This window comes from Danio rerio, chromosome 4 (genome assembly GCF_052040795.2).
Source record: "Danio rerio strain M-AB ecotype USA chromosome 4, GRCz13ab, whole genome shotgun sequence".
In the NCBI taxonomy this organism is placed as follows: Eukaryota; Metazoa; Chordata; class Actinopteri; order Cypriniformes; family Danionidae; genus Danio; species Danio rerio.
The window spans coordinates 37529992-37553142 of NC_141024.2; the positions used below are offsets into that span (position 1 = coordinate 37529992).

The 23151-nt window shown below is 35.3% G+C and overlaps 3 protein-coding genes across 4 annotated transcripts in view; 2 read left to right on the plus strand and 1 right to left on the minus strand.

The window, feature by feature from the left end:
- LOC141381693 (uncharacterized) overlaps positions 1 to 23151 on the minus strand; it is an 835171-nt gene that overhangs the window by 663886 nt on the left and 148134 nt on the right. The gene's annotated exons all lie outside the window — the stretch shown is intronic.
- Positions 1 to 23151, plus strand: part of LOC108183846 (uncharacterized) — a 92394-nt gene that overhangs the window by 46195 nt on the left and 23048 nt on the right. The gene's annotated exons all lie outside the window — the stretch shown is intronic.
- Positions 11122 to 23117, plus strand: znf1034 (zinc finger protein 1034). 2 transcript variants are annotated; one of them, XM_088650363.1, is made up of 4 exons: positions 11122 to 11150; positions 11569 to 11750; positions 12459 to 12605; positions 19636 to 23117. In XM_088650363.1, the coding sequence occupies exons 2-4, from the start codon at positions 11666 to 11668 to the stop codon at positions 20838 to 20840; spliced, it is 1437 nt and encodes a 478-aa protein (XP_088506489.1). In that variant the 5' UTR covers positions 11122 to 11150; positions 11569 to 11665; the 3' UTR covers positions 20841 to 23117. The 2 variants fall into 2 exon arrangements, with proteins under 2 accessions (XP_088506489.1, XP_087104841.1); XM_087248715.1 differs by having other exon boundaries at positions 11601 to 11750.

The following is a 23151-nucleotide window of genomic DNA, read 5'->3' on the forward strand; positions in this document are numbered from 1 at the left end:
CTGGCCCTTAAATTAGTCAATTAGTTTAGTCCACTAGACAGAGGGAATGACCACAAATAAGTGAATTCAGACACCTGCTGTTGAACACCTGCTGTTAACAAGCACAATCACTGAAGGAATAAGAAATTGAAGGAAGAAATAAATCTACAGACACAGCCTCACACCAAACCAACTGAATTAAAACAGAGGATTAAACAACTCCATTAAATAATAGTATAAGCAGCTTCACTGATTACAGTTTGACTTCATTTCTGTAAGAATATTTTTTATTAAAAATATTTCATTTGACCTCACCATCATAGAGATAAGAGGCTGCTTATTTGAGCTCTTGAAGCTTTACTCTTGTATCCTAATGTTTCTCTGACTGCTACAGCTGTGTTTTTAAAACTCATTAGCTATAGCAAGAAAGGTCAAAAGAAACTATACTGTTTATGCTTAATTGTTTTTAATTTCAGGTGTTTATTAAGTTGATTCATAAAGATATGCAAGTATAATTGTATTAAAGCTGCATGGGACATTAATATTGGCAGTCTGCTGCTCTTCATAGAAAATTCAACAAACAATTAGGATGCAATTAATAATTAGAGTGTCATGCACTAAACATTCAAGCTCCAGCTTGCTCTTTATGACACACAGGCATCAAGAATCAGGACATGAACCTCAACCGCGGTTGCTAAAAAAAAAAAAAAAGCTGCATAGTTCATGCCGCAATGCATGCTGGGTGCCAGCATAGTACAAAGCTCCCAGCATGCATTGCAGCATGAATAAATTATGCAGCTTTATGTTCTTACAATCTCTTTCTTTTCCTTTATTTTGTGTTGTTTTTGGGAGGTGATATTTCCGTAGTGTTTTTTTTTTTACTTGATTTTAATTTTTTGTTTGTCACCATTATTGAGATTCAAAGACTAATTATTGATGTCTGTGCGTTTTTGAGGTTTGCCATAGATCAAACATTCTCATTGTAAATATTGTTTTTATTTTATTGGAGCTTCAGTGGTTTCATTTATGTATATTATTTATTTCTCATACACAACTAATATGAGACTGAATTAAAAAAAAAGCAGGAAAGGATGGCTATGATATCATTAAAAATCTCTTCAGACTGACACTTAATTTTCTTCTGGCTTTCCATGCTATATTTATAATTAATGTTATTAACACTATCTATAGCAGCCTAAATAAAAGACATTTATAGTAAGAAGTTGAAGAGCCTGACTAAAGCAGACTCTGTCCTCTATCATGGTGACTTCAAATGAACAACGGAAATTTTATTAAGAGCTTTTGTTCACATGACAGAAATCAAGTCAAAGGTCACACTGTTAAAAATTGTCCCGTTAAAAAACAGTAAAATACTGGCAGCTGCAGTTGCCAGCAATGTACTGTTATTTTACAGTATGTTGCTGTAAAAATACATGGACTACATTGATTTACACAATACTCAAGTTAAATCATTTTGCTCACTGAAAGCAATTGCCTCAAATTGGTCAACGGCTGAATGAGTTTATAAAGTAATGTACTATACATGCTTATAAGTATACTTATAATAATAACTTATTTTAGTTAATTAGAAAAGTTTGGTTTAACTCTAATGTCTTTTATTTCACATCAGCAAACATACATGTAAATCTGGAATTACCAGAGAGATTCTGACTGCATCAGCAACTAAACAGCCGCTGTCTTTAAATAAATAAACATGCAGAATATTATCAGCAGCTCATCGTTCATCTTTAACTCATACACTGGCTCTACTCTCCTCCACAGCGGTGACACACAGAAGAAATTAGCTTCAGGTTTTACAGTAAAATACTGTTTTTCCTTGATTTAACAGTAATCTACTGGCAGTTGTGGTTGCCAGCAATATACTGTTTTTTTACAGTCGATTTCCGTAGTGTAAATTAACAGTATATTACTGTTAAAATACATTTTTACACTGTGTTTTTACCTCTCACACCTTTAACCCTTTAAACCCCAGAGCATATACTTCAGTTTTAATTGAAGTGTCCACACTACTGAGTGTTCAAGAAACATGTAGCAAAGCTGAAGTAAATTCATTAATTAACTGACTAATTAAATGATAATTGAGGATTAACAATGAACAAATGAAGAAATACTGAAGGGAAAAAACAAGAACAGAACATACAAAACTTTAGTGACAGCTTTATAATGAAATAACCTGAAGAACAACAAATGATTAAATCATTTAAATGATCAGCGGATGATTAAACAACTCTACAAACATCATCACCAGCTACACTTATTACTTAATACATGCATTTTTGTATAACATCTACTAAAGTTCTTCTTGCGAAAAAAAGTTAAAGTTTTACGTCACCATCATGGAGAACAGAGTTTGCTTTAGTTGGGCTCTTAGCCCGGTCATTTTTAACATTTATATATCTTGGCTGCTGCAATTGTTAAGAACTTTGTTTGAAAAGCTCCTTTGTTGTGGCAAGCCAGCCAAAAACCTAAATAAGATCTGGTGATGTTCATGTTGCTATTAAACGGCAGAGTATGTTCTCATTTAGTATAATAAAATGTACTGCTCCTATTCAATGTTAAATCTATTGTTTTACATTATATGTCTATATATGGCAATGATTTCTGGAAGTTTTTAAGAATATCTTGGACAATAACACTGCTCTATGGTGTAAATTGCACTCAAAGACACATCAATAATCAGCGTATGAACCTCAATAATGGTGACAACTAACAAAATTAACAGTTTAACTCACAAACAGGCAACTGAAAGTCTAAACATAAACAACAGCAGAATAAAACACAAATAAAGAAAACTGTTAGACCATTATACAACATTTATTTATACCGCAATGCATGCTGGGAAATTTGTACCATGCCACTCCCAGCATGCATTGCAGCATGAAACATTTGAGATGTTACCATTGTTGAGATACAAGGTCAGATTCATGAGGTCTGAGTGTGTAGTTGTCATAACTGAACAGTTTTTGTATGTTATTTCTTAACTGTTAAGTAATTACGTAGGTATCTTTTCTGTTTCCACTTCTCATTAATTAAATTAATACCTGCAACTAAGCATAAAATCTATTGCATGAGGCTCTTCTTCCAGATTTATACCAAAACATTTATCAGAACTAATTTCAGACAAATAGATTTCTCTATTTATTGACTTTCCAACTTCATAGCTATAACACAAGCATTTTGTTAACACTTTATTATAGTAATTGGAGAGTGTGAATTCATAAGTTCAAGGGTGAAGAGCCCAACTAAATCAGCCCCTCACTCCATTACGGTGACACAAAAAACACCTTAATTTCTGTTGGATCTCAATGAGAATAGTATGGAAGTCAAATCAGTCAGTAATAAGTGTGTGTCTGCTGTTGTTTGTGGAGTTGTTTAATGATCCTCTGCTGAGACTGAAGCTGTTTTATTTGATTTGATTTTATTTAATGTTGTAACTCAAGTCACTGTTTGTGTTTCTTGTTTATTTTCTTCAGTAATTGTGATTATTAACAGCAGGTGTTCATCAGTGTCTGAATTCACTCATTAGTGTTCATTAAAACTGTCAGGTGAACTATATTAGTTAACTAGTGTATGAAATAGTGAACAAGGACACAAAGCGTGATTTCAAACACAGACTTCAAAACATCGAATCTGAACTCTGTTAGCTCACAGTTTTCTGCAGTTGGTTACTTTCTCGAAAACAAAAATGTTACCCAGAAAGCACTGTTTTTAACAGAATATTACTGTTTTAGTGATAAAACATTATTTTACCGTAGAATCTGACCGTTTTTTAACAGCAATTTTTTAAAGTGCAGTAATAGGTGAAGCTCCATGATAAGTTGTTTAATTTGATGAGTTTTTTTTAAAGATGTTGAAAAATAACATTTTTTATTGTGTAATTTGTTTTATTTTTATTGATTATTATTTTATTTAGAGTTTTTTTTTCTCAGTTGATTTTATCTTTGGTTTTGGCTTGTGTTTTTCTGTCCTTCAGTGATTCTGCTTGTTAACAGTTGTTCATCAACAATTCTCAATCCTCCTTTAATTAGACAATTAATTGTCTCATTAACTTCATCACTGTCTGAGTGTTCAGCCCTCTGTAGTGAGGACACTAGTGAGGATTTTGCTCTGGAATTTAAGGCTTACGTGTGTTCGAATGAAAAATACAGACTATGGGATTTGTTTTTAACAGAAATATTCTGGAAACTGAATTTACAAATGTAAAATGTTGAAAACGGCAGATTACTGGCAACCACTGCTGGCAGTATTTTGACATACATTTAACAGATATTTTACACAATAAGAGTTTGCTAATTAACACTCTCTTGGTGTTGACAATGTTAACACTTTCAAAAGTGTTATTTTTAACACTTATAGTGGTTCCCATATAAACTCTGAGGGAGTGTTAATTTTAACTCCAAGGTAGTTAAATCTACTATCTAAAATTTGCTGTGTAGTCTTACGTTACGGGGTTGAATTGTTAAGCTTGACCGCATCCTTCCTAACTATAATAGAATCAAAAAATGTAAATAAATGAAAATATAGCTTCTTTTGCACCATGCTGAGAAAGAGTCATATAAGAGTAGACTCTGAATTGCTGTAGGTGGAGAATTGCTGGTGTGACAGGGTTGAGTTTATATTGAGGGACATAACTTTGTAGCCTGTTTTTTATTAAAAAAAATCTTATTTTTTATTTTTCATTTATCACAAGTAAATAACACAAATAAATAGTTGTAATACTAAAAAAAAATTAAACACTGTGTCTACATGCAATTTCAAAGAAGTGCCTCGGGGGCATGACAAATAGCTTGGTTTGTGACAGACACATTATATTTTTTATGCTAAAACTGCATTTAATGTATTTTTTTATTCATTAAAATGTACAAAGTAGATCAATGAAAAATGCTTTTAACATGTAATCTTAGTTGACAACCACTATAAAAAAATATGGGGGACTGACTGAAATATTACAGGATGCCAGGAATGACTTAATCATATATGAGATAATTTTGTAAAACAATATGTTTTGTTAAATGTATAATGTATAAATAGTTCCATCACATCAGCTGAAGCAAAAAGCAATAATGCAGCCATTACTTCTTGTAGTGTTGATGTGGCTGTTTTGAAAGAATTCGCATGAAAGGCATCAGGAACTTCTGGGAACTGCACAACTCTGTGTAATGTTTTCACACTTGCATGTGTCGATTTTATTTCTCAATCATTTTTACATTCATTAACTTTATCAATATTCATTGTGATAATTTTCTCTTTATTGGTTATACCTCACAATCACAAACACTCACAACTGGTTCCATTCTTTTGAATTGTGTGGGTTATTGAGCCAGGCCTCCATTCGATTCCTGATTTTGCTCCGCGAGCAAAGGGCAGGAGTGGGCGTGTCCAGCAGGGGAGAAGGAGGGCAGTGAACAACTGTTGTCAGTTAGCTCACAGAATGAAACGCGTGATTTTATAGTTTATAAAGTTAAAATGCAAAGAAATAAACAGTAATGTAATGCCCTGCTACATTTGTTATTCGTAATTTCATATACACATAACCACAATTTATATCATTATAAAGATAATCATGTTCATATAAACTCTATAATTGAAGACTTTTCCCTTAATCCCCTTGTCTGAACCATAGGTCTGAATCAAGTGTGCCGCAAGCCTACGTTTGAGTGAAGGTTTCGGCCGTTAGATCGCCCCCTGGGGGCTGGCTGCTGTATAAGTCATAAAGCCCGCCTCCTCCGTGTTAATGAAGGAGACTTGAGCCCAAATAAAAAAAAATATTACACTTGCAATAAAATGTCCCGAAAGATAGTTCTGGTCGATTAAGGCACTGGTTATTGTGCTGAAATAGGTGCAGATCTTCATTTTTGTAAACAGTTTGTTTTTAGCAGTAATTTAATGCTGGGCGTGTCATCGTGATTGACAGCTGTGATTGACAGTTTCTCAAAGCGCAGCGTCTGAGCTTCGGCAGGAGACTGAAGTAGACTGAAATGTTATTATTCGATTTCTGTGTTATTTTACCATGACAAAATGAGTTCAGCAGTAAACTATAGTTTCTGACATACATGATCCTGGTGGAACACTGTTTATTCGCTAAGTTCAGGGCTTTTTTCGGGCTTTATTAGTTTGCTGATACACGCCTAACCACCCAGATAGCAAAACACAGTTCCGGCTAGATTCTCGCCTGCCGGAGACTTATCTCTTAGAGCTCAGACTGACTAATGTTACCTCTGCTGGACCTACTCCGGATGCCTGGACTCACTACCCGATTCCAGTCCGAGTCAATCGAGCCAGATGCGGCGGCCGAGCGAGCAGGCGCTGCCGCATGCGAGCCGGAATCAGCCCGCGACGCCGCGAGTAAGTTATGCGCTGCGGCCTGGAGCTGGCGCGATTGAATATATAAAACCCTCATATTTGTTAACGTTATTACATCCATTTGTGTTGATATGACAGCAAACGCATGCTGAGAAGTTCGGGGGGCGTAGTTGATTTTACATAAAGCGTTTGATTGGAAGCTCGACTCTGCTCATTTTCGCGGCTCCTCCTCTGGCTCCATCAGACAGTCCTTCTGCGCATGTCTGGCTCCAATTTCAGCAGTCTTTTGCGACAGTTTGTGCCCGTCAAGCAGGCGTTTTGCCCTCAAGGCGTTCAATGGGAAAAAGGGCTGTCGCGTCGTCCATATTTTTTACAGTCATTGGTCTGAATGCAGGCTCAGTGCAGCAGGTCTCTTGCCCTGTCTATTTCAACCATTAGCCCTGTTGGTAATCTAGACGATTTAGGCGAACACAACAGCACGGCGATGTGTCTAAATGTGAACAAACTCCTGATAAAAGACAATGTCCGCCATTCTCCAATTCTCGTACTGCTCTTCCGTCAAAAATGCTTGCTGCACACACACAGCTTTGCTGTATTGGCCCTGACAGGATCTTAGGGAAAAACATGCAACAAACACTGTGGATCATGATAACAAACACATACGAGCCTTCATGAACAGCTAAATACTGTGTGCTGTGGGTCTGTGGACGCGGTCTCACCCATCAATGTAGGATCTCACAGCTTCGCACTGGCAGGTCTGTCTTGCCTTCGGAAGGCATGTAGCACATATTGCGCTACGTCGCCGATTTTGATCCCGCCTCAAAAATCTTTAAAAAATTTTGTCAGCTGAAATTAGCGGTTTTTTTAAATAATAAAAAAAAAACTAAAAAAAAAACATAAAAGTTAATTTTTTTTTTTAAAAAGTGGGGGGGGGGGTTTGTTGTCGCTCGCGTACTGAAGAGTGATGTTGTCGCGCGCGTTCTGATCAGCTGTGTTGTCGCGCACGTTCTGATCAGCTGTGTTGTCGCGCGCGTTCTGATCAGCTGTGTTGTCGCGCGCGTACTGTAAAGCGGGGAAGGGGGGGTTGAGCGCCCATACTCAAGATCAGTGTTGTCGTGCGCCTACTGAAGGGCGGGACGAACGGTGTGTCGCGTCGCGGGGGCACTTTTGATCATTTTGGAAGGGCACTTTCTATCCAAGACTAAAAAGGGCTTGTGCACTGCACAGGTTGAGCCCTATGTGTGCACGTGCCTGAGTATGACTGAATCAAGGCAAATAGTAATATGTGTGGCACATAATAAATGGACTTGAGTTTCTGTGGTGTCGAGCGCCATCTGCTGGTTGATATCGGTAGCGGAAAGTGTTGCTTTCAATTTCACTTTCATTTGGAAATAAACAGCGTTAAAGGGTTGTGCTAATAGTTTAGATATTTCCATCAAGGGTAATACCCTGTAAGCACAATTTTTTGTAAACTGATTTGATAAATGTAACAATTTTTTCTGTTAAAGAATATAGTTTTGTTTGTATAGCTGCTCATTCATGATGGCTGATTTCAATTCAATTCAATTCAATTCAGCTTTATTTGTATAGCGCTTTTACAATGTAGATTGTGTCAAAGCAGCTTCACATAAATGGTCATAGTAACTGGAACAGTGTGGTTCAGGTTTTAGTGTTTAAGTTCAGTTCAGTTCAGTTTAGCTCAGTTCAGTGTGATTTAATCATTACTGAGAGTTCAAACACCGAAGAGCAAATTCATCGATGCGTAGCTCTACCAATCCTGAACCATGCGAGGCAGTGGCGACAGCGGAGAGGGAAAAAAAACTTCACCTGATGGGAGTGAAGAAAAAAAACCTTGAGAGAACCAGACTCAGTTGGGCACGACCATTTTAATTTCTCCGCTGGCCAAAAGTCTTGTGCAGAACTTCATTCGCTGTGGTTTATGCTGGAAGATGGCCTCAATGAAGAGAGAACATTATTTCATCAGGAGAACATTATGATGTGATAAAACACACTGTACAAGATTTATATGAGAGAGTCAAAGAGATTTATTTCATTTTCACTGTTTTACAAAAAAGAATCAGGACCAAAAAAAGACAGATCTTCAAACTGCATCTGTGGTTCTTTATGCTTTTATGTTGCTGACTGAACAGTCAGGCAGCCAGTGTTAGTGAGGCCAGTACAAACTGTTTTCTTTATAATTGTCATTTTAAATGTCTTTTATTCTTGTGATTCAAAGCTGCATTTTCAGCATGGAGATCTGCTGTTTTTCTATGATCTGATGTTATTGGTACAAAATCACTAACAATGATTCTTACAATAATTAAAAAGAAAGTTCAAAGTAATAATTTGTATAACATTGCAAGATTCTTTTTTAACATTGTACATGTATTTATGTTTAAAGTATTGCAAATTATTTAGAAAATTATTATTTTAAACTTTAATTTTTATCAAAGTTTCACAAAACACAGATGAAGATTTAAAATTTAATGTAAAAGATTTACCAAACAACTTTATTACAGAAAGTAAATTAAATAAATTACAGTAAAAACAACTTACTGAATTGTTCATTTAAACTGATTTTAATTCATTGAAAATCCTTGATGATATAATTAGAAATAGAAAGATTATTTAGAATGATGGAGTAACAGCCACCTTTATTTTAAGCAGAAAATTTATTCTCAGTTCATCTAAAACCAGTAAAGCTTGGCCATTAATTAAATTGACTTGAAGCTCTTTAGTTGACTAAGAAGTTCTACAGTGAACTACTGAATACACCTTTTTAAGTTCACAGCTGTCACAGTGAGACCAGGTACTCCACCCTTCCTGATTCCTCATCTGGTCATCGTCCTGTTCGTCTTTCTGTTCCAAGAACCACCACTGCAACGAAAAATAACCCACCACTGCACCCACAATAATCCACCACTGCAGGGGGTAGCACTGTAAAACAGCATGGTTGTCTTGCACCCATTTGTTCAAGACTTTAAAACTCTTGGAAACACATGGTGTATATAGTGAACAGTTAGTAGATTGTGTGAAAGGAAGTGTATTGTCATCTGATAATCTAGGTGCTCATTCCATTTGCAGGATTACAGGAGAGTTCCACTGATAACACACACATGTCGATTTTTAATTGTCAGGAGGTGTGAAATCCAGGAAAAGGGGGTCCAGTCAGGATCATTCCAATTAAAAACTAAAGAGGAACATGCCAGGCAAATTGCTGAAGTGGTACATGATGATGATTTTAGTGAACAGTTGGGGAAAAGTATGTTAGAAAAAAATAAAGACTGTGGAATGTATTTTCAACAAAAATAATTCTGTAAACTGAATTTACATATACAAAATGTTAAAAACAGCACATTACTGGCAACCACAGCTGCCTGTATTTTTCTGTAAAATCAAGAAAGGAAAAATAAAACAGCAAAACGTTTTTTGTGTCACCATTGTGGAGGAAAGTAGCGTCTGTGTTCAATGCCAAGATGACCTAAAAGTATTTGATGTTATGCTGCATCTTCTTTTGTTTAAAGGTAACTGTAGTTACTAATGCAGTCAAAATCTGGTCGCTAGTTGCAATCACACATGAACATATTAATATATCTAATGACATTTTTGTGCACTAAGCTATGATTTTGTAAACTGAACATTGTATCAGTTCATGAAATATGGTTATTTTTTGTAAATGTATACAGAAAGATTCTGGCAACCACAGCTGCTGGTATTTTTACTAAATTTAACAGATATTTTACACAATAACAGTTTGCTAATTAACACTCTCTTGGTGTTGATAATGTTAACACTTTCAAAACGGTTATTTTTAACACTTTTATAGTGGTTCCCAAATAAACTCTGAGGGAGTGTTAATTTTAACTCCAAGGTAGTTAAATCTACTATCTAAAATTTGCAGTGTGTCTACTAAAATGCACAACATATTAGTTTGTTTATTGTCAACATTCTAATGTTTGAGGGAAATACATTTATTTTGAACTTTGATCAAAACTGTCTGGAATTACCTGGCCCCAATAATTCAATCACATGTGAACAGTTTGCCCATGTGAATTGCACTGACCCCAAAAAGGCCACAAAAGATCTACTAGTAGCCGTGTTTGGAAGCAACACCCTTGGTACACACTGCTACACTGGCAAATGTTCAAATGCCTTCAGAGGCAAAGCAGCTAAGCCACGACTGGACTCTGAAAAAGTCTCTGACATCATCTGTAAGTTATTTCCTAAAAAAATATTTTGGAAATATTGTCATATTTTAAGATATTAAAAATTGTATTATTACACTCAGGATTTTGCTATCTACTTTAAAAACTATGTCAGGGCTTGAGATTTAGCATTAAAATAAATTTGTCAATTATTTATCAGGGTATTATTCACTTGGCAGATAGAAAAAAATATAAAAGAAATTTCAAATAAAATAAGTCTACATAAATGATATTAATTAAGTATTAATTATGGTCAGACAATTATACATTTATAAATCTTTAAATCTGTGTGTTATGTGGAGTCAGGTTTAATTTTTGCTTTACGAGTTAGTAGTTTTGTTAAAAAGTTTATATTCATCTCTTAAATCAAATATAATGACCCTGTGTTAATGACCCTAAAAACGTTTTTCAAATTGCCCTAAATGTGTTAAAGTTTTTTTTTTAACTTCAAATAATGAATATCTGTGTCTCTGTGTGTGTGAGAGAGCAAGTGTAAAGAAGAAAACGAGATAAATATCATTAAGTCATGACTGCAATAGTAAGTGGCAAAAAAAGCTAAACAAAATAAAAGACTTTTATTTTGGCGTGACGTATGACGTCATAAGGCTGCGCCACTCTTGCGCTGGATTTAACTGGACAAAGGTTTGTGTTTTAAAACGTTTACTTAAATATAAAGCGATTGATTAAAGTTTCAGGTTTTCATCCGATGCTTAATCATGTACCTGCTGTTGACATTATTATTTTGACCCTTTATACAACGAAGAATTATTTTACTCACAGTAATGAGAGCTATTGTTTGAATAAGTAAACAGAGATGTGTGTAATTATTTTAATGAAGATTTAATTTATTAAACTGCATGTTATTCCATTCTAAGTATACATCACTTCATATAAGAGATAATGTACTGGTTTTAATCAGCTCATTTGTGGCTTTTGTTTCTTGCTCGGACTTAACTGATTTATTTTTGTTAATAACTCTTATATAAAAAAAAAACTGTTGAAGCAAGTGTTGAAGAGAAGTTATTTTGTTTCTGTTCATTGTTTTATTTATTTTAAACAGAACATTTTTATTGTTTTGATAATTTTAAACAGAATAAAGTGTTCACACGCAGAGAAAAACTCCTGCTGAAGCGACTGATCTCCACACTGTTATAAAGATGGCGTTTATTAAAGAGGAGAGTGAAGATGTGGAGATTGAAGAAACATTCACAGTCAAACAGGAAGATCTGCAGGAACAAACAGGTTAATTTTCATTCTCAAAGACCAACTCAGTCATCTGATCCTCATTCAGATATATTTTTATAATAAGAATACTAAATTAAATCCATCTTGCAGCCCTGAGTTTGCTGCCTAGTTCTCCTAAATGCACATATATTTTAACCCTTTATACAACGTTACTATTTTACATAGAGGTAAAGTTGGTTTTATATTCGCACATTCTGACTTCCACTTAATATAATTTCCTAAAAGTATTATTTGCAAACTCTAAATAGTGAAATCATATTAGCAGCAAATGACTATCAAAGTACAACATTGTTCAGAGTCAAATAAACAGTGTTAATGTTGTTTTTAATTCACACTTGCATGGAATATTCAAAGTAACATGGTAAATAATATAGAGACTTCTAAATGAACGAGTGTGTAAATATAAAACTAACTTTATGGTTTATATTACCTATATTGTTTGAATAAAGCAACAGAAAAGTGTGTAATAAGTGTCTTAATGATGAAGGTTTACTTGATTCAATAGCGTAATATCACTCCATTCTAAGTATACATCACTATATATAATAAACGGAGTACTACTTTTAATCAGCTCATTGTTTCTTGCTCGGACTCACTCTTTTACTTAATTTCTTTTTAATTACGCTCATATAAAGAAACTGTTGCAGCAAGTGTTGAAGATAAGTTATTTTTGTATCTGTTCATTGTTTTATTCATTTTAAACAGGAAGTGTCCGAACACAGAGAAAAACTCCTGCTGAAGCGACTGATCTTCACACTGTTATAAAGATGGCGTTTATTAAAGAGGAGAGTGAAGATGTGGAGATTGAAGAAACATTCACAGTCAAACAGGAAGATCTGCAGGAACAAACAGGTTGGTTTTCATTCTCAAAGACCAACTCAGTCATTTGATCCTCATTTAGATATATTTTAATAATAAGAATACTAAATTAAATCCATCTTGTAGCCCTGAGTGTGCTGCCTAGTTCTCCTAAATGCACATAAGCACTTATTGAAAGACAGTAACAAGTTTCTTTTGTTACTTGTTCTCATGTCTTTTGTCATTCTTTTATGTATTATTAGTCTCCCATTTTCTCTACCTTCTTAAGGTTATTGCTTTTCTTGTTCTACTGTTTGTAAAGAGTTCTTGAGAGCACAGGCGCTATACAAAATTAATTAAAAATAATAAATTAAAGTTTAACTGAGCTGACGATATTTGACCTACAGTATTCTCATAAAAGATATCTGCTATTACGGTGATAGTGTTGGCTTAGTATTTCCATTTGCATATGTCACGTTGATCACAATTCCCTTTTCCCCCCTCAACTTCTTTATGGGTTTAAACTTGTTTCTAGTAGTTGTTACTAGTTCTTACAGATTTTATCTGAGTTAGAACACACGAGACTCACACATGAACATTTACTCAAAGGAGAAGAACCACCAAAATGCCTTTATTGCAACAGAAACCAAACAGTTAAACATATTCTGGTGGAATGCCCATCAGACAACAATATTTATCTGGAGAGACTTTAAAGGAAATATTTTTAAACGTGAATCCATCTAAAGTTGGAGAATTTTTATCAAAAGGAAATCTTAAAAAACTGTTTTAGATTTTTATCTTATATATTATCATTATTATTTATATGTTTTACCTTGTACATTATTTATTGCTGTTGATGACTTTTAATTGTTAGAATATTTTTACTTGATCTATTTTCCTTTTGCCATGACATAGCCATAGACGCTGAAATGGCAATAAAATTAAAACTCTCTCTCTCTCTCTGAGTTAGAACTAAATTAATGTTATAAAAACTAATTACCAGGGCTATTGTGTTTAAACGGGGTTTATGCGGGGTTGTAAATTACAAAATCAAAATTTTAGGCCTTAAAGTCTTAAATTTACTGAAATGTTGTATTGTAGGTCTTAAATCTTTTTTAAACAAGTCTTCATTTTCCTTTGTTCATTTTTTGCTGCTCAATCTGGTCAAACCCCATACAATCACCAACAATCCATCTCAATAAAACAGTAAACTTTTTATTCAAAAAGGTCATTTTAACTCTATTTATCATAATGCTTTAATTGTTTTCCTTACAATAACATATGTTTAAACATGCTCCATGTATTTACTGCTGAGGACAGACTGTTGTGCATATTTTTTTTTTTTTTTTTTTTAAACTTGTAATGCACTTGTTAATTGTTTTTTGTTTTTTTTTAAGAAAATTTATGTTGGAAAAAAGTGAAGTAGAGCTTGCTTGTTTTTACACAATATTTAAGATCTTTTGCTAAGAAATATCTAAAATATTAAATGTTTTATTATTCATTTATTATTGTATAATTAAATGTATAAAATTATTATTATTTATTTTTTGATAGGGAAAATAAAATCCTTTCTATCTGGGCCATTTGAAAAAATCTTTAGCCCTTTATGAGTCTAAAATTTCATTCATAATGGTCTTAAAAATGTCTTAAATTTAATTTGGTGAAACCTGCAGAAACTCTGGTTTAAAGTATGTCAGAAAACGTGGATGCCCCAAATATTAAATATGCTAAATGAAATGGACACTAAAATAATTAATTATTATAAAACATTGCACAGTATTCTAAACTATATGATGTTGCTGTGGAATGACATGAGACAAAACAAACACTGGCCAAACTAGTCTAAAACTAGTCTAAAAATGACTTTTGCTGTTTAAGAAATTGATTACAGCATGCTGATGATATGCAAACATTTGAGCGTAAAGTTTGTCAGTATTGACCAAATTCTCCATGTACCAGCAGGCGCAGCCATTGAAATCTTTTTGCTTGAGACTTTTTTTTTTAAAGGATGAATTTTTAGATCCTAAAAACCATGTCATGCTGCTTAGGCAAGGGACAGTTTACAAGGTATACCTCGGTTTGAGAAAAGTCAAGGTTTTAAAACCGCCAATATTTTCTGCTGTATTGTTCCTACAGTATATACTTTTTAAAAATGTTTTATTTTAAGTTTTTTAGGACAACAGTATCTCCAGGAGAAAATGTATCCAAATTATGAGGTTTTAAATTGTAAATAAATCTGTATTTTTAAAACAAATGAAGACAGCAGTTGTCAATTATTAATTTGAATGATTTTTCCAGACATGTTTACTGCTCCAAGATATTGTAAAAGTTTCTCCAATGAAAATATTTTGTTCAACGGGAAAAAGTACAGTTAAACCATGATATTTTTATTCAAGCTTATCATACCGTCAGAATCTTATACTGGCCCATGCCTAACGCTGCTTGATGTTGCAAAGTCATATTTTCTTATTTTATTGTTTTTGTATGTATAGTCATGAACACATTTGTTTGTGGAGCAAGTTTATTAATCCTGGTCATTTCTCCAATAGGCAATTGAAGTTCTAAAACAATAGCATTTGAGTTCAGGGCCCTGTTTCAGAATGGAGGTCAAGTAAAAACTCAGAGTATTTTAATCCTGAAATGAGAGAAAGTCTGGGTTATCATTTCAAAATGGCAGGTTTGTCAAACTTGAGAAAGCAGGGTAAGCCAGTTTCTGAAAGAGATCTAACTTTAACTGCGAGTCAGTTACCGTGGTAACTTACTCTGTGAACCTACCTGGTCAGTAGCAGGTTTTATTCTCTAAACTCGTGAGTTTTTGTCAGTCTCCTTTCCTTTTTCTCGCTTAGCCATACGTTTCCAGCCACCTATTTTTAAGTGCATTTTGGATGGGCTATGAGCATAAAAAAATTGGTTGATGGAAATGTCATGATGCACATAACTTTTGAAATATTGGCATAAAAACATGCGCATAACTGAGTAGGATAAACTTTTTATTTTATAAGAAAAGATAAACTTACGTAAACTACGCAAGCACCTTTACTGAACAAATTCCAGTTTGTGCATTAAAAAGGGTTGGTTATAAGAGATTATATGATGATACAAATGTGTGTGAATGCACAAACCAGCAGGCTGAGCACACTGCAGAACATCTAAAATGTTGTTTTGGTCATTCTAAAACACCTGAACCATTTCAGTATTCATGTTATTATATTATTAATGATCTCCAGAGCGTCTGGAGTGTGTCAAGAGTAGGGGATCAACCTACGTTTTAATATCGATCAGGGGTTTATTAGCTCATTTCAATTAATCGGATCCTGAAGGTTCGAATCATTGATTTGACTCAATTGAGTCAGATTGAATCAGATTAAAAGATTCACACTTTATCTACCATTTGTCCCGCAAATAGAAGACATCGTATCTTACCAATCTTGTTAATATTATTTACGTGGCCAACGATAATAACATAACACAGTATTGGATGATCTTTAGCAAGGTAACAAGATCTACAGCTCGAGGCAATGACTTAGAAGCACACAAACAAGAACACAGTTCTTACAAAATGAGTACAAAGATTTATTGAGCTACACTACGATACATGAAACTAACTACGTAATAAGCAAACAACAAACAAACGCACACACACATTCACACATACACACAGAGGTAGTTCAGAGGATGCAATATGAGTTGACAACGTCCCAAATTAATTCTAATACTTTTGCAAGATCTTAGAATAACACCTGAGAAACCACAAAAGCAGAGATATGGCTTATCTTTAACTGCTTAAGATCAATCTGCACAAGATCAGCAAGAGACAACATTAGTTTGTTACTTGCGCCCTTTTTGCTGAAGTCGAATCTCCCTCGCCGGCTGGCCTTGGGGAAACACGGTGCTCCTGATTGGGTGGTTTCTCGCTTCGATGACGTCTTTGGGATTCACACGCTCGTGAATGGCTGTTGTCCTGGGTTACCTAGGTGACGAACTGCTGAGAGTCGGTTTTGCGGTTTTGAGTCCCGAAACTTAAGAGGTTTGCGTGGAAGTTCGTGGTGACCCAATCGCGTGGCGGCGCGGTGTCCGGGCAGGCGAAAGGGGGCAGAGAGCAAAAGCATGCGCAAGCTAGCTGATGCAAAAAGCAAAGTTTCTTTGTTGCAGGGTGTTTTTAAGTGATCTGGTCTGGTTCGTCCCCATGGCACTGTCTGCCAATGAGCAGTTGCCATGAAGGGCGGGACACACCCCGTACTGACGTAGGAAAGGTCAATAATTAACAGACTGCATGTAGATTTCACGTGGTAGAACTCTTGCAAGATTGAAACTATCTTACATCAAACGTTACAAGATGAATACTGTTTGTACTACTAGTTTTTCATTTACACCAACGTATTGCAAATGTCACTAGCTTTCGTTCAATACCAGACATCATACATTTCAGACACATACAGATTATTTTACTCTGTTATAAGGGTTAAAACAACACATTGATTAACCTAGTTGATTGGAATAAACAGCATATGAGGAACATTATGGCATATTATTCAAAGATACATCTGCCTTAGTTCTAACATTTTAAGAGATTGTCTTTTATTCATATACATTAATGTTTCTAGAGATCTCTTTGTCTCTACGAAATTGTGCTTCTAGCAGGATGTGCCCAAGGCGAGCACATGACCAGGAGTCAATTAAAAGTCTCGTGAAATGGTTTCTGCTTAAGATCCTGTAAGGGCCATTGTTTTTTAATTTAACTGATTTAATTAATCATTGGCTAGTTAGCCGAAGGGTGCCAGAACATCTGCATAGAAGTACTGGTCAGAGGAGCCCGAAATCAATTGGCGCTTTGTTATCCTGATGGTATAAGCCCTCAAGCTAGTTCAATGAATGAGACCATTGGAGATGCCCAAGATTTCAGATTCAACTTGTGTTGACCACTGAAAAATGCCGATGAGTTCCTACAGTCTGTTCTCTGCATCTCATGGCTTCAAACGCCACCACATGTTCATTGTCCTCTGAGGGGAAAGTCATTTATTAAATAAGCAAAAGATTCATGTAACTTCTTCTACCGTAATAAATTCTGTTTTTACTGTTGATACTTGGAACCAGTTAATCAGGAAGTGACGATTTTGTTCTCTTTGATTCATTGGATGGAAATGCTGATTTATTTGTGTATTTTTCATGCAATATTCCAGTTTTGCAAATAAATTTAGTTCTTATTTTTGGATGGAAACAGCTATTAACAACATTTCAGTCTCACAAAGAACAGTACGTCACGTATGAGAATGGCTTGGCCTTTAATGAATAATTAGCTTAACATTACAGACCTTCGACAGGGACATGTACTGTATCTGTGAAAGCCTTCTCACATTCTTCGGTCCATGGAATCGGATTCTTTATGGCTTTAGCCATGTCTTCTAAAGACATTCCTCTCAGACTTCCCTCACATAAATTGGGACCCAACTTCATTGGACCATTTCCCATTATCAAGGTGCTCAGTCTAGTGTTGGTTCAACTCAAATTAAGTCTAAGTTTAAAAACATTCATCCAGTCTTTTTTTTAAGGTGTCTAAGATCAAACCCATGCTTCTCTCCCCACTGCACCCCATAACCTCTGCTCCTCTGCCTCCCAGACTGGTTGAGGGTGCACTCACATACACAGTGCACTGGCCCCTGCATGTGAGGAGGAGAGGTAGAGAGGTTATCAGTATCGGGTAGACTGGAAAGGTTATGGTCCACAGGAAAGATGTTGGATTCCGGCTCTGGATATTCTGGACCGCTCTCTCATTGATCAGTTTCATTAGTTCCATAGTGAGTCTTAAGGGAATGCAAGGGGCCGTTCTTGAGAGAGGGGGTACTGTCACCGTACCTCACGCTTTTGCTCTCTTCTCCTGTTCTGGGTTACAGATTATCTCATGTCATCTGCTTTTATTTGCAGTCACAGAAGCTCTCGTTTCCCTTTTTTCCTGTTTATACCACATCATTCCCTTCATGTTTGTCAGTATGTTATCGATAATTTGTGTGCATATTATTTTGTTACTCACCCTGTATTTGTGTCCAGGACCGCTAGTGAGTGAGTGTCTGGTTGTTTTTTCCCATGAAACTTTATCAGCGCTCACCCGACCGGGTTTTTACTTTGATTTTTGCTTTTTCCGGTTCTCACTCCTTAATAAACCCTTGTTGTTTTTCTGCATTTGATTCAGTTTTTTTTTGTTTTTTGTTTTTTTTTTACTTATGACACAAGAATTTTCTTTCTCATTTGTGTTTACATGTCTTTAAATTTTGGCATGATGTCTAGCTTTTGAGGCTCTTTTGGTCTACTTCAGACAGGTCCTATTTAGGTAATTTCTTGATTGAGAACGTGTGGTAGTTATCAGGTCTGGGTGTGGCTAGAGAACTTGAACCCGGTGTGATAAATAAAGTTATGTTTAATGGGGAAAAACATTTTCACACAAGTCTGTGTAGTTCAGTGTTTTGTCCTCCTTTTAAGAATAAAATTCTTTATTTAAAAACTGCACAATGCATTTAGTTATGTTATCTTTGTCTAATATTTACATTTGTTTGATGATCTGAAACAGTTAAGTGTTAGTATTCTGCATTGCATTCGTTACATGCAGATTACTAAACCAGAGAACATTTGTCATCTAAAGGTGCAGGTTTAAGGCTTTATGCAGATGTTATGCAGATATGTCTCATGTCTGTGGGGCAAATATTCTCAGAGATTCAGCTGCTTTTTTTTTTGACAGGTTTACCAGTCAGGCACAGAATGAAAAAGCATTCCCTATCTGCTTTACAAGTTTTACAAAAACATGTTGTTTTGTGTGATGACGAATATTACAAATAGAAACTGGCCATTTACAGCTTTCTAATTTATGTCTCATCAGTATGACCAAAATGCTCTGGGATTAATCGTATAAGTATCTGCTTAAATGTGTTTGTGTGTAATGGACACTAGGAGGTTAATATGACAAGATCAATCTAAATATTATCTGCTGTTTTTACATTTAATGTGCATCAAAATTAAAGTTTTCACTTCCTTTTCACTGAGAGTTTTAATGATTTACTAAAAGCTGAACTTTTTTTTTTTATTATTATTTCAGACCTATTTAAAGAGTATGAGAGGAGTAAAGAGGAGGAACATCATGTCAAAATTGAAGACAAAACTCATTTAGAGACTGATGATATTTTAAAAATGAGAGACAAGCGTTGTTTTACCTGCAATCAGTGTGGGAAGAGTTTGGCAAACAAAAGCAAACTAAAGATCCACATGAGGGTCCACAATAGGGAGAAACTATTCACATGCACTCAGTGTGGGAAGAATTTCAACCAATCATCACACCTTAATCAACACATGAGGATCCACACTGGAGAGAAACCATTCACATGCACCCAGTGTGGGAAGAGTTTCAGCTACTCAGCAAACCTTAATCAACACATGAGGATCCACACTGGAGAGAAACCATTCACATGCACCCAGTGTGGGAAGAGTTTCAGCAACTCAGCAAACCTTAATCAACACATGAGGATTCACACTGGAGAGAAACCATTCACATGTACTCAGTGTGGGAAGAGTTTCAGCCAATCATCATACCTTAATCAACACATGAGGATCCACACTGGAGAGAAACCATTCACATGCAGTCAGTGTGGAAAGAGTTTCAGCCAATCACCATACCTTAATCAACACATGAGGATCCACACTGGAGAGAAACCATTCACATGCAGTCAGTGTGGGAAGAGTTTCAGCCAATCATCATCCCTTTATCTACACATGAGGATACACACTGGAGAGAAACCATTCACATGTACTCAGTGTGGTAAGAGTTTCAGCAAATCATCAAACCTTAATATACACATGAGGAACCACACTGGAGAGAAACCATTCACATGCCTTCAGTGTGGGAAGAGTTTTAGCCAATCAACATCCCTTAATCTACACATGAGGATACACACTGGAGAGAAACCATTCACATGTACTCAGTGTGGTAAGAGTTTCAGCCAATCATCAAACCCTAATATACACATGAGGAACCACATTGGAGAGAAACCATTCACATGCACTCAGTGTGAGAAGAGTTTTAGCCAATCAACATCCCTTAATCGACAAATGATGATCCACACTGGAGAGAAAGAGTTTATGTGCTTGAAGTGTGAGAATACTTTTATTACAGCTGCAGAATTGAAACGCCACCAGAGGGTTCACACTGGAGAAAAACCGTACAAGTGTTCACAGTGCAGTAAGAGGTTTACTCGCTCAGGAACCCTGAAAACACATGAGAGGATTCACACTGGAGAGAAACTGTAGACATGATCAGTGTGTACAAAGTTTCACTTAATCAGGGCAGCTTAAGAAACACATGGGATGGTTTCTGGTAAGGCGCCGACACATGTAGCAGCATAGAAAGAGCGCTTCCATACACACTGGTATTAATCCTCCTTTTTACATCATATATAATAACCTAAACCATATTTAAATGACATGGAGGAGGGACAAAAACAAAAAGGCTAGGACAAAACAATCAGTTAATCCTGAAAAAAATGAGAAATCAACAGATGAAAAATCCAAGACGGACGGGATAGCTGATAGCCTGTCACCTATCATTGCAGCAATATTTACAGACATCAAAGCTTTCCAGAAGAATATTAAATCTGATTTAACCGCCTTCCAAGATTCTCTCGCAAAAGATGTGAAAATGGAATTAAGTAACTGTAAACAAGAAGTCAATCAACAACTGGATGACCTTATCACGGACCTAAATGCAACGACAGAAAAGGTCAACGAAGTGGAGAAGCGAGTTGGAGAATTTTGGAGGAGAACATTGCAGAGATGAAAGAAATGCTCAATCAATCCATTCAAATACAAGAAAATTTAAAAGAGAAACTGTGAGATATAGAAAAACGCTCCCGTAGAAATAATAATCAGATTTTTGGAATCCCGGAAGGAAGCATTCTGAATGAAAAGGGAATTAAGTTCTAAACACCACCGCCGGCAAGACTTAAAATCTTTTTGGAAAACAAAGGACCTGGTCCTCCGCTTTGCATGGAGAAAAAAAGTAATACACTGAAATAAAAAAAGAGTTTTCTTTGACCAAGACTACCCACCTGAGATCCAACAGAAAAGACGGGCTTTTGCTCCGAAAAGAAAAATTCTGAATGAAAAGGGGATTAAGTTCCAAACACCGAATCTTTCTGGAAAGCAGGGCGGTCATGTACAATTTGATGACGGAGGCATCAAGAGAAAGTCTGAAAGAAAAAGGACTGATAAACAGCGAAGAAGAAACTATTATAGGAATCCCTGGGAAAGAGAAACAAAGACCTTGGCAAAAGGTTGGAGTGACATGGAAGAAAAGTAAGGAAAAACATCAAGCGAAGATCCGGGAAAAACTATGTGAATTTCAAAGGGACAACACTAGCTTTGTTTGGAAGAAGGGTAAAACCTGGTAGATCCTAACAAAGAACTCTGAGAGACTGGTAAAACTTCTTGACTTGATTCACCGATAATGGACCAAGGTTATAATAGTTTTGGATTTTTCATTAGTTTTAGTTTCTATTTAGTTTTGACTTTTTATTTTTAAATTCAGTTAGTTTTAATTAGTTTTAGAGGCAGATTTCTTAGTTTTTATTAGTTTCTATATTTTAAAAAATGTCTTTTTATTAGTTTCAGTATTAGTTTCAGTTTTTTTTTTTAAATGAGGATATTTGTTAGATGCAAAATTCAAAATCAACAGTATAAATATTGTATAATAAAAACTCAGCCACACATTTTTTAAAACATGTATTAAAAGAAGATGAACACTATCATCCACCACAACCATCTACCCATCCTCAAGTTAGACACCCAGTAGTGATGGACAGGGCCGGATAAAACTATAGGCATTATGGGCACAGGCCCAGGCCCAGGGGCCCGTCCGCACTTAGATTTTGCCTACTTTTCATCACCAAAAAGACAAGTGGGAATTATTGATAAGTGTGTGTATTATGGAGGACTCCGACTCCTAGAACTGGATTGGAGAGGTGTTATCCAAATCATGTGCAGTATAAGTTTGTAGAAGTTATACATTAAAATACCCTAAATATACATTTTAATACTGCTTCAGTGAACTTGAACAAGTACATTAAAATCCATTAATTTCCCCTAGTTGTATTAGTATTTTTTTCTTTCAAATTAAATGCTTTAAAAATAAGTTAAATCTTTGTAGAATAGAAATATATGTACTGTATATCAATTATTTAAAAAATGTGGGCAATACATTATAGATAATTTTTTTATCAAATATTATATTAATCTTATTTTTTAATTCAACTATAGGGTGCGGCTATAGTGGGCCTTCAAGACATTGTGCCCAATGGGCTCTGAATTATTAATCCGGGCCTGCTGATGGGTAATTCAGATTTTTAACGTGGATGTTAGGACTCAACATTATGTAGTCAGCAATAGTAATTTAAGTCAATTAAAATGATCAGAAAAGTCTTTCAGTAAAGTTTTGCAACCCAACTGAATCATGATTCACTCATTTAAATTCCATTATGATTGTCTGCTATGAAATAAACTTGCGTTTTTTCACCAGATCCTCTCATTTAAGCCTTAGTTTACCCGTGCTTCAGTTCTTTCAGTT

Coding starts and splice junctions, on each gene's coding strand:
- znf1034 (XM_088650363.1), top strand. CDS start 11,666: ATGGCGTTTATTAAAGAGGAGAGTGAAGATGTGGAGATTGAAGAAACA. Junction 11,751..12,458: donor AGATCTGCAGGAACAAACAG/GTTAATTTTCAT, acceptor CATTTTAAACAG/GAAGTGTCCGAACACAGAGA. Junction 12,606..19,635: donor AGATCTGCAGGAACAAACAG/GTTGGTTTTCAT, acceptor TTATTATTTCAG/ACCTATTTAAAGAGTATGAG.